This window comes from Elgaria multicarinata, chromosome 8, assembly GCF_023053635.1.
Source record: "Elgaria multicarinata webbii isolate HBS135686 ecotype San Diego chromosome 8, rElgMul1.1.pri, whole genome shotgun sequence".
In the NCBI taxonomy this organism is placed as follows: Eukaryota; Metazoa; Chordata; class Lepidosauria; order Squamata; family Anguidae; genus Elgaria; species Elgaria multicarinata.
The window spans coordinates 16335565-16347673 of NC_086178.1; the positions used below are offsets into that span (position 1 = coordinate 16335565).

Here is a 12109-nt window from a genome sequence, read left to right on the forward strand (position 1 = left end):
AAAAAGTTTCTACAATTCCCAGAATACTGAGAATTGTAGGACTTTTTCTTTTCTGCCTAAACCTGCATAGGATGGTGCCCTAAACCTGCGATCCTATCTTATCTGGAAGCAAGCCCCATTGAACATCTCAGTAGACATCCATAGGACTGCAGTGCAAGGATGTATAGGATGGCAGCCTTAGAGTGCCATCCTTTGCACGCGTACCTGACAGTAAAACCCAATGACCACTACCTGGGGCCGATCTACACCAAGCAGGATATAACACTTTTAAAACCGTATGAAAACAGTATATGTAATGTGTCCTGGGCCTGAACAGTTGTCATAACCATTATAAACCGTTATAAGCAGTAGTGTAGATCCTGCCCTGGTTCTTAAGAGTACTCAAGAGCGTTAGAACAGCGGACCCACAATCACGACTAGATCGAAATGTAGAGTGCAAGCTGCTCTTCCGTCCTCCACCCAGCAGGGGCCGCTGGTCTTTTCCGCTTCATTCTTCTTTCCCCTCGCATCGATTTATCCATGGAACACCCGACGAAACGGAAGTGATGGAGATGTATTTCCGGTTTCTGGCGCGCGCGCGCACACGCCTTGTGGGAAGGGATAGAGACGTTCACATTTCCCACGCTAGCACGATGGCGGCGTCCGCAGTAGAGGCGACGAAGCCCAAAGCAGCTCCAACGGCGCCGCTCCTTTCTCTGGACCCGGAGCGGCAGCGCGAGTTCCAGGCGAAGGTGCACCGCGTGCGCAAGGCGGCCGCCAAGGTGAGTTCGGAAGAAGAGCGGTTGGCGTCACGTGAGAGGGAGCTCTTCTTTTCTCTCCTCTCCCCTCCCCCCGCTTCGCATCCCCCATAAATCTTGGGTGCCTGTTGCCTTGGCAACTGGGCCTAGTCTTTAGACCAGCCTTTCCTCATCCCGGCGCCCTCCAGATGTGTTGGACCGCAACTCCCATCATTGGAATGATGGGAGTTGCAGTCCACCACATCTGGAGGGCGCCGGGACGGGGAAAAGCTGCGTTAGAAGTTCTCCACACTGAGGTGGTAGAGTCCTGACTTGGCAGAACGGATTGTACCGCATCAGGCTGAGGGTGAAAGTTGCCGTTTCTAAAAGTTCAAGGGCGTTGAAAAACTACCAGCGAACACAATAACCCGCACAGTTTGGGAAAAGGGCCTGGAGAGCACCTATCTCCTTGCTGTGCTTGGTTTTTGTTCATTTGTTGACAGGGAGGTTTAATACATGGGGCCTTGAAAATTGACACCTGCTTCTACCACTTCCACATTTGATCACTTCATTCTGCTGCATGTGTAGACTAGGGTGACCATATGAAAAGGAAGACAGGGCTCCTGTATCTTTAACAGTTGTATAGAAAAGGGAATTTCAGCAGGTGTGATTTGTAGGCATGTAGCACCTGGTGAAATTCCCTTTTCTATACAATAGTTAAAGCTGTGAGCCCTGTCCTCTTTTGTATCTGGTCGCTCTAGCTATACTAGAATACTGTTGTCATGAAGAGGGAATTTCACCAGGTGCTGCATGCATACAAATGACACCTGCTGAAATTCCCTTTTCTATACAGCCGTTAAAGATACAGGAGCCCTGTCCTCCTTTAAATATGGTCACCCTAGTGTAGATCCCCAGCCCTGAGTGGGCCATGTGCAAATAAGGCTGATTGTTTTCTGCTTCATGAACATGATAGTAGCTCTTTCCTTGTGCTTTAGAGAGCTCAGATCCACTGCCGCGCTCATAGGGGAATAGCCATCAGGTTGAACTAAAGTTAAAACACACTGCTTAGTGTGGACCTGGAAGCTATATATATTTGCTTGAGTGTAAAACAACTTGCAAATGTGTTCTTACCATTCATGTGAAATAAAAGAATAGGGACTCCCTTCTTGGCTTCTGCCTTCCGAGAGAGGAGAATTAGGGCAAATTTGGGGGAGTGGTATTGCTCCCCCTCCCAGTTGCATTAACAAATTGTTCCATCAGCAGAACAGCTTCATTGGATTTGAAGTGGGACTTCCTGGTTGCTTTGGATACGACTTTTTCTTTGGTGATGTAAAAAAAAAATAGTAATGTCAAAGTAATCAGGAAAGTTTATTGCAATGCAATGGAATTATGTCTTTTTTCCCAACTATATGCATACTTCTGCATCCATTCAAAGACCGAGGACAGTAATAGGCTTTTGCCACTTTTCAATCATCCTTAATGTTACAGTGAAGAAATTGCATATGTTCTTGTAGCGCCATGGAAGCCAATTACCTGTTGCCATCATAACACGTGGAAAGTCTAACATGTGGCTGCTTCTGCTCCATTCTTATGACTGCGGCAGCAGTCCAGTAAGTGTAGAGAGCCAGTGTGGTGTAGTGGCTAAAGTGTTGGACTGGGAGTCAGGAGATCCGGGTTCTAGTCCCCACGTGGCCATGGAAACCCACTGGGTGATTTTAAGCCAGTCACAGAATCTCACAGGGTTGTTGTTGTGAGGATAAAATGGAGAGGAGGAGGATTATGTACGCCACCTTGGGTTCCTTGGAGGAAAAGGGTGGGATATAGATATTATAATAATAATAATAATAAGAAGAAGAACCACCACCACCAGCTGGGTGGCATTTAGGCAGGAAGGTTTAGTCCACCATAATGGTTTGAATGTTCAGACATCATCACATTGGCATAGCACAGAGTGAAGACGAAGTTCCTGCACCACCATTGTAATAACATATGAAGATGTCTGGTTCCGCTAAGGACTGTAAATGCTGTGCTTATTTTACTTACTACATTTATACCCTGCTTTTCTTTTACTATAGAATTGAAGTTTTTTCTATTGGGCACTGACCAGACCCAGGGCTACAGCATCAGCAAGTTTGCTGCATCACGTTTCAGATCAGGCCCTGGAGCATGTTCCTTTCTCCCCATGACCCCTCCACATAGGGAGATTATCAAACATCTAAAGCAACCCCAAGATAAACCAGTTTAAAGGACAGTGTAATTCTAAATGTCTCATTTTATATTACAGAATGAGAAGCTGAAACCTGGTGTCATTTACTTGGGTCATATCCCAAAGGGTCTTTATGAACCACAGCTCAAAGAATACTTTAGTCAATTTGGGACAGTCACAAGGCTTCGACTTTCAAGGAGTAAAAAGGTAACGCAGTTTGAAGGCAATGCTTTCATTTGATATTGTTTATTTCATAGGCTTTTTCTACTGAAACATTGTATTTGCTTCCTTTCCATACGTTCTTGAAGCTAACACTTCTTAAAATGGTTCAGATGAATTCCTTCCTCTCCCGGTCCTATCAGTTTTTACACAGCACAGCTCCAGTTTCTTCATTCATTCATGTTGGCTTTCAGGACAATCTTGATGTATGCAATTTACGTCTCCCTGTGGTTGTCAAATTAATGAATACATCCATTTTTATTTATGAAAAAATATACGAGCGTTAAATAATGCCTGTCTTACTTTAAAGAATTCAAGAAATATAATCATTTTATGGCTCAGAAGTCCTTTTATGTATTCAGATCTTTCAACCAAGAAAAAAATAGTACCCAGCATAGACTTAGTTTGGCATGCAAATGCATTTTTTCCAGCTTTATATTCTTCTTTAACAGACTGGGGGCAGCAAAGGTTATGCATTTGTGGAATTTGAATATGATGAAGTTGCTAAAATTGTTGCAGATACCATGAACAACTATCTCTTTGGTGAACGACTTTTGAAATGTGAGTACACACAAAATGGGAACTTTAATAGGGCAGTTCCCATCATCCTTTACCATTAGTTATGCTGGCTAGGGCAGGTGGGGTTTGAAGTCCACCAACATTTGTAGGGACATAGGTTGCCCATCTCTGCTGTAGAGTTTAAGTTGAGTTCTTGAAAAGAGTTCAGTACTCTGGAGAATGCTCCCTCTCGCTTACCTGTGTCACACAGCCTTTCCTCCTATCCAGGTCCTCATTGTCTTCCCTTTTCCTAGTCTGCCTTTCCCGCTCAGTACTTGCAGACACCCTTTCTAATCTAGCCTTGCATTAAGGTTAGATATGGGCTGCAGTCATATTTCCCAGAAAACTGCCCGGTTTGGGGGCTCTAAACCAATGACATGAAATTGTGTATTGCTTAGTCCCTATGCTTTACCCTCTAAATTTCCATATCTTTGCCGATGTTGTGTGTTAGACTGAAGTACAACTACCTATAAGCAGTCTGTATTGTCTGCAGTACAGTATCTAATTGGGGAGCACACTACTAAACTAAAGATTTTTATGTTTTGGTGAACATTGCTCCATTTTTCATGGCTTTCACACTGATTTTTGTTGTTACATGCATGCAGGCCAGTTTATGCCACCTGAAAAAGTGCATGAAAACCTCTTCAAAGGTAGTGAGAGAATATTCAGTAAGCCATTGCATCCAGCAGTGAAGCGCTATAATCGGAGGCGAACAACACAAGAGAAAGCGAAGATGACACAGCGATTATTGAAGAAGGAAAGACAGCTGCGGAAAAGACTGGCAGAGAAGGGAATAGATTATGATTTTCCTGGCTTTGTAAGTGAATGTCCTTTTTCCTGGGTAATATAGAGGAAGGGTGAAATACAAGTGTGGTTATTAAGATGCCCTACTTGCAGATTATATGCCTTAAACAGGAATTACGGAAGGTATATAGCCATTGAAGAGGTGGAGTCTCTGAGCCATTTCTCATATGACATAGAGGCAAATTTCTATTTGTCCCATTTTTTGTGACTCAACCTATCGCTGCTTCCTGAAGCAGGTACCTACATGATGCATGTGGTTGAAAAACACATTTATTGCCTTCAGTCTTTACATCTTTAGGAGTTCACTTAAAACAACTTAATTCAGTCTTGCAAACAGCCACTTACCTGGTCTCACATGGTGAGTAATGATAACTTCCAATATTGCTATATGTAGGAAGGCAATTTAGCAATTTGTGGGCTTGCTTAAAAGGTAATCTTGGCTGAAAAATGTAACGTGTGAAGGGGTCCCATCATATTAAGGTAGTTCGCACGTCACCGTTAAATAACCCATGATTTATAGGGCTGCATGTGAGCTGCTTCCAGTTTGTATAAATAGTGTGATGTCTGAACTCGGATACTCTGGGTTGTTTATGGGTTAAAACACCCACAGTTAACCTAACAACTGATAAGTTAACTCTAAGGAGTTTAAACCACAAATAGCCCAAATTGTCCAGGTTCTGAATCTTATGCTAAAGCCTGCAAACTGCAAGCAGCTTGCCTTCCACACAACACATATTCCCAGAAATTGTGGGTTAACTAACCCATGATTTTCAGACATGATGTATGAGCCAGGTCAGTGACAGATCCCAACTACGAAGTTGGTGTTGAAATTGAGTTTTGTTGCCATTTACTATGGGGGGTGGGACACCATTATAACACAATGTTTTGATCTCATTTTGATGATAAGATCTTTAATACTTTTTTGTATAATGACGTGGGGGTTTCATGTTCTCATGTCAGATTTAGTATGTTTTTTTAATAGTTGGTCTGAAAAGAAATATTTAGTTGAAAAGGCTAGTTACAAGGAGAAGTTGATGGTGAGTCTCTTTTTCCACAGGCTGCTCAGATGCCTGTAACAAAGAAAAATAAGCTTTCAGAATCAGACTCCAGCATGAATGTGTCTGTGAATAGTGAGGTAAGTTTTAAGTTGCTGATTTGCGCAAAGGCTACTAGTAGTAATGGGTTTGGTTTTTGAAGTTTTCTGAATTATTGCCATGGGCCCTTCGCTGGGTGTCAGTTATTGTGTGTGAGGTGGTGGTGGTGCTAGCTGTATAGGAACAAAATTATGTGAATTAATGGAAATTTGTCTGAGTAGAAGTGTTTTTTTTTAAGTCTTCCTTAAAAAAACACTTTTTAAGTGTTTTTTTAAGCCTTCCTTCACGTCCTGTTGAAATGGCACTTTTGAATACTTTTTGTGCCTTCCCTGTGCTTTCACGGGTCAGTGTTGGTGTGAATTTGGCCAAATTACATGCCACTTTGTTTTGTTATAGCATTACTGCTTTCCTCTTCCTGCTGTGCCATGTCATGGTTGGATTGGTTGCGCTTATTTACTTGGACATGCAGATAATGGTAAAAATGCAATATAGAGTTCCATTAAAAAATTTCAAAATGGCAAATTGTTCTCAGTGTTCTCCCTAGAAAATAATTTAAGATGGGTTGTCAAACTTCTGTCTTGAGTTGTCATGGTAAGAGCAGGTAGAAAGCTTTTCCAGCTACAGCCATACCAGTTCCTTTCTTAGAAATTATTTCAGCTTCTTGTACGCACTCATATTTTAATAACTGGGGTGTTACTCCATAATTTAGCAACATCCATCTCTGTCCTGTCCAGGAACCTACTCCAACATGTACGCCAACAGTTCTTGAACGCAGAAAATCTCAGCCAGAAGACAGCGAAGACAAAGAAATAACTTTCAAACTGCCACCTGCAAGTGTAAAGGCTGCTGCACAAAAACCCGAAACAGCAAAGTTACAGAGAAAAACAACTGGCAAGAAACGGAAATGTAAAACCTAAGTACTCCTTTACCCAAGAACACTGAGTACATATGGCATTTCCCAGCAGTCCTGATTTTTAGGGGAGAAAGTTCTTATGTAGTTTCACTACATGATCACCATCATTCTGCTGTCAAATCTGCAACTTATCAGTAAACAAGCCAAGGTTCCCATATTGCAAGAAGAATATTTTTCAGATGTACCACTTTGGAACTATATTTGCCCTAGAGAAAAAAAGCTCAATTGTGCTACTTGCCTTCAGCTTTTTAACCCCAAAAATATTGCCACCAACATGCGCAAAAAAAACCAAACCCTTTGCACAGTGGATAAACATACATATGATGGCAAAAACAGGATCTTGAGGAATACTTACCCTTCTCTTTAACTATAACTCAAAATTCAAATAAATTTTAAATAAAAAAACATGAATGATGTGGTAATTATTGGAATATTATGGTCATTATTGAATATGGTAGTGACCGGCCCTTGTGTTAAATGTTGAACAAATCATGTCCAAAGAGTTTGATTAATGTCACTGGTGTAGAATGCAGTACATTGGCAGCTCTATGCCTTCAACTACTTTTGCTACTGAGCTTCGGAGAAGGCAGCAATGCAGCCCAGGAAATGCCGTTAGGAGTTCAGGACTGACTATGCTGGTCTCTCCTATGCCTAATCCAGAGGTATCATAAAGCCCTTCTGTAGAGGTGAGGAACCTTCTGTGCATGGAAGCTTGTGCTCCTCCGGGCCCCTCCCAAATCCTCTTTCCTTGAAGGTTAACTGGGAGAGGAATCCCCACTCTTAACTGACTAATCACTGATGGCAAGGATGTTGAGTGGTGCACTAAGCACTTCCTTGGCCAGGGAGGCTTTGGTGCACATAGCGAACATGAGGGTGAAATGAGGCTACCTCAGTCCCTTCACTCCTCCATCGTCTTCTGAAGGAAACTGAGCCAGCTTGGCTTCGCTCTGCCTGGGCTTTTCCTAGCAAAGCTGGGACTGCCCCCTGACAACATCCAGCCTATGGGCAGGTCTGGAGGGTAACCTGGGCCCCCAACAAATCCCCACCCTGTCCTTCTGCAGTGTGCTATTTGAGGCACGTGTATCACAGATGGTCCTCTCATGGCTTAGTACTTGAAACACAGTGATGGTCATTAAACTAATGTTACAGAGCACCCTGCTGTTTTGGGGATGGTAGCCTGCATTTGGAAAAGAGACTTTATTCCAGCCTTGGGAAAGGTACAGGACAAACTTAGATTATGACAAGTCAGGCCATGCGATCCCCACCCTAACTGACCTCTTGCAAGCACCCCTCTGTTGAGCCTTTTGTCTTATCTGCTCTACCCTCCCTTGTTGACACTCAGAAATTGCAACTCTTGCTTCAGGGCAACAGCCGCAGAAGTACTCTCCAAGTAATATTCCAGTTGTGGTGTTTAGCCTTCCCATTTAAGTCAGGAAAAGTTAAAAGTCAGTTTTGCTTTGTTAACCTTTTTGCTCCCCCCACCCTTTTTTTACACCTTTTAAGGCTTTCAAACCCAATATTGTTGCAGAACTAATCGGAAAAGGGAGAAAGGCAACTTTTGTCTCAAAAAAGCGACACAGGGAAGGGCCTGCCCAAATAGTTCAAGCCTATGACTGGCTTCGCACGACACGCTAACCCATCAGGGGTGACTGCCTGTGAAGGGTTAGCATGGCGTGTGAACCGGGACCATTCTTATCAGGTAGGTTGTTTTTCACAAGCAACCCACCGTGATAACTAACGCTCTGCAATAGCGGTTGTTTTACTCATCGTGGGTAAAGAGCATCGGCAAGAGCGGCAGAAACTGCTGCTGCTCTTGCCAAGCAAGGCCACAACCACTATTCATGATCACAGCCAAGCCGTTGCCCACCCCCTCCACCCCCCACCAGTGATAGCTCCTCCAATGATTCCCAAATGGTACCTTGGAGGGGCTGTCACACACCCTTCACCCCTGCCGATCCTCCCTTCCCAGCTTCAACTGTGATTTTGCTCATGGTCAGAGACCTTTTTGTTTTTATTTTCCTGGCTCGCTTGTGTGCCGATGGCAAAGTAGGAGGCAAACTCCGGTGATCAGGGCAGAAGTAAATTTATTATGCTCTACACATTTTAGAGGGATTACTACCTCCTCCTGGAGCTATAAAACAAACAAATTAACCAATCATTCTTTATTGTTTGTAGCCAATGGCCATCACAACATCATAAAACATGAAAACATTAAAAACATTAATGACATAAGAGTAGTATCTTGTTGACAACACCTTCATTCTTTTAAGTAAACATAATACTACATTTTCTTAACTTCGTTTGTGTGCACAAATGGGATTGGGGGGGAAATTAATGAAGATTGCGATCAGAGCCAGAAATGGAGACTTGGCAGTAGACAAGATGGCTCTGTGGCTGAGCCCCCTGGGATGCCAGGGGGACGGAGTGGGGATGTAGGGGCAAACAAGCCACCCACTGTGGGTTGTTTGCCCAGTTTCCTCGTAGGTGTGCTGTTCTTTGCAAAACAACCCATGCTGCATGGCTAGTCATTCCCCAACCAGGGTGCCATAACCAAAAAGGCCCTCTTAGTAGCCACCCAACTTGCTTCTTTTGGTGGGGACTCCCAGAGAAGGAATGCTGAAGACAACCTTAGGGTCCAGGCAGGCATATATCTTAGGGTCCAGGCAGCGTGGTAGCCCCCCTCCTATGGAATTCCCTGCCTCTGGAGGTCAGGCAGGCACCAACTTTGTATTCCTTTTGGCACCTCCTGAAAACGTCATTATAACAGGAAGCCTTTCCTTAATGACTAGCCACGGTTTTCTGTATATTTTGCTTTTAAAAAAAAACTATTTAAAAGTGTTTTATTTTATTTTATCTTGTACATCGCTCTGAAATTTTCAGTGTGGAGCGGTATATAAATATTGTAAATAAAATAAAATATTTGGGAGGAATGCAGCCTACAAGACCTTGTCAGTTTAATTTGGCCATCAGGCTAAAAAGGCTTGACACCCCTGTTCAAAAGGAATATGTATTTGCTACTACAGAGTGGCCAAATAGGTGATAAAAGAAAATCCTACTAGCTTCTGCTATGGTGTATTTAGTAACTCATTACCTTCTTGGTATTATCTGAGAATAGTAAAAAAAAAAAAAAAAACAATTTGCTTTTATTTCTTCATGCATAAAGAAAAGTAATCAGCTCATGCATTTATTGCATCTTGCCTTTCAGACAGCTGCTCTTCATACATACGCAGGGATTGCAAGGAAGTAGCACCCCAAGATTTTAAAAATTGTGTTTCTTGGTTTGCCTGTTACGTGGGTGTGTAATGCTGTGCAGTTGTGAACTTTTATACCCCCAAACGGAATGCATGGGGCTATCTCTTCTCCCCATTTATTATTATTTATTTATTATTATTTATTTATATAGCACCATAAATGTACATGGTGCTGTACAGATTACACAGTAAATAGCAAGACCCTGCCGCATAGGCTTACAATCTAATAAAGTTGTAGTAAACAATAAGGAGGGAAAGAGAATGCAAACAGGCACAGGGTAGGGTAAACAGGCACCGGGTAGGGTGAAGCTAACAGTATAGAGTCAGAACAAACTCAATATTTAAAAGCTATAGGGAACAGAAAAGTTTTTAGCTGAGTTTTAAAAGCTGCGATTGAGTTTGTAGTTCTCAAGTGTTCTGGAAGAGCGTTCCAGGCGTAAGGGGCAGCAGAAGAAAAAGGACGAAGCCGAGTAAGGGAAGTGGAGGTCCTTGGGCAGGCGAGAAGCATGGCATCAGAGGAGCGGAGAGCACGAGCGGGGCAATAGTGTGAGATGAGAGAGGAGAGATAGGCAGGAGCTAGACCGTGAAAAGCTTTGAAGGTCAACAGGAGAAGTTTATATTGGATTCTGGAGTGAATTGGAAGCCAATGAAGAGATTTCAGAAGTGGAGTGACATGGTCAGAGCGGCGGGCCAAGAAGATGATCTTAGCGGCAGAGTGGTGGACAGAGACCAGCGGACTGATGTGAGACGAAGGAAGGCCAGAGAGAAGAAGGTTGCAGTAGTCCAACCGAGAGATAACCAGTGCGTGAACGAGAGTCTTCCAACACATCATGTGATATGTAAGCATTTTATTAATTAGTACATTTTAAAGTTGCTTTTCTGAAATGCTTCAGGTTTAATCATGGCATAACAGCATTTTGAAATGACGATAACTTGTAATATATACATTTTCACCACAAAATATGGGCATGAATGAATGAGAGTTATTCCAGTCAGACTTTACAGTACTTGTGCCTTTTTCTTTCAACTGCAAAAATTGGCCATGTAAATCAGGAATTGCTTTGATATGTTTAAATGGAAGATGTTTAACACTAGGGGGCAAGATTTCTCACTAGCTTAGAAAACAAGAATCCTCCACCACCCGCATTCATGAATGGAGTTCCTGCTCTTGTGCTCAGGAGGTTTAAACACGGACAGATCCATAAGAAGAAATTGGAATAAGCAACTGCAGTTTCTGGGTAAGAGAGAAAGAAAGACAAAACAATTCATGAAGGCAGAAGGACATTGCTTAGGTTGCAATCCTAAATGTGAAATCATGAGATCTGCCTGAGTAAGCAAGCGTTAGGACCAACATACTGCTTTTTTTGGTAGTATTAACATTCTTCTATCTATAGCCTTCAAATGATTTTGCTGTGAAAGCCTGACAAAGGTGGGTAGCTGCTGAATTGACATTGTTATCTTTGCTTCCCCCAAGGCTATTAATTTTTTTTGAAGGTGCAGAAACCTTTGAAGCTATAATTTCATGGAGGGGAACCAAGATGGTTAAGTGCAGGGGTCCCCAATGTGTCCAACGGGACATCCAACAGAACCCACAAATCTCTCCCCTCCCTGCCCCCTTCAAAGAAAAATATTTTAAGGGAAATTATTTTAAGGAAAACCTTGGAAATTGTAGGGGCGGTCTTCTTTCTGCATATATTTGCTCATTTAAAACACATTCTGTCCATATAAAAGTCTCTCTAGACCAATGTCCTCTGGATGTTTTGGATGACAACTCCCACCAGCCCCAGCCAGCATGGCCAATTGTCAGATTTTATGGGAATTGTAGTCCAAAACGTCTCGAAGGTTCGCTTCCCCTGCTCTAGACCCCTACCTGAATCAATGGGTTTGGGGTGTTATTGGAATAATCCAGGCTTTCCCACTCTGGTGCCTTCCAAATGTGTTGGATTGCAACTCCCATAATTCCCAGCTAGCATGGCAATAGTAGCTGGGGATTATGTGAGTTACAGTCCAACACATCTGAAGGGTGCTAGGTCAGGGAAGGTTGGAATATTCCAGTTAACACCCCAAATCCAATTTGTTTGATAGATCAGGGCTGCTAGAATGACTCAGTCTGGATTGTTCCATGAAACAAAGACAATGGGCCTGTTCAGACAACACACTAAGCCATGGTTAGGCCACTAACCCTTTTGCAGCAAATGCTTAGTGAGTGTCTTCAAACCATGTTTATGTAATCAACATAGTTAGGAATGATTCACACGACACACTAAGTCATGGTTCACATGACTCACTAAGCCATAATGTTTAGCACAAAATGCTTAACCACCATGGCGTAGTGTGTCGTCTGATCA

General features: G+C 42.8%; 1 protein-coding gene across 1 annotated transcript; it reads left to right on the top strand.

Annotated features, from left to right (window-relative positions):
* Positions 1-575: 575 nt before the first annotated feature.
* NIFK (nucleolar protein interacting with the FHA domain of MKI67) lies at positions 576-6924 on the top strand. The gene is made up of 6 exons (XM_063131941.1): positions 576-761; positions 3001-3129; positions 3594-3702; positions 4305-4516; positions 5561-5638; positions 6332-6924. The coding sequence occupies exons 1-6, from the start codon at positions 633-635 to the stop codon at positions 6512-6514; spliced, it is 840 nt and encodes a 279-aa protein (XP_062988011.1). The 5' UTR covers positions 576-632; the 3' UTR covers positions 6515-6924.
* The last annotated feature ends 5185 nt before the right edge of the window (positions 6925-12109 follow it).

Excerpts from the sequence above, each read along its gene's own strand:
- NIFK (XM_063131941.1), top strand. The coding sequence starts at position 633 with ATGGCGGCGTCCGCAGTAGAGGCGACGAAGCCCAAAGCAGCTCCAACG. Across the intron at positions 762-3,000 it reads TGCGCAAGGCGGCCGCCAAG|AATGAGAAGCTGAAACCTGG; the intron begins GTGAGTTCGGAA and ends TTTATATTACAG. Across the intron at positions 4,517-5,560 it reads ATTATGATTTTCCTGGCTTT|GCTGCTCAGATGCCTGTAAC; the intron begins GTAAGTGAATGT and ends CTTTTTCCACAG.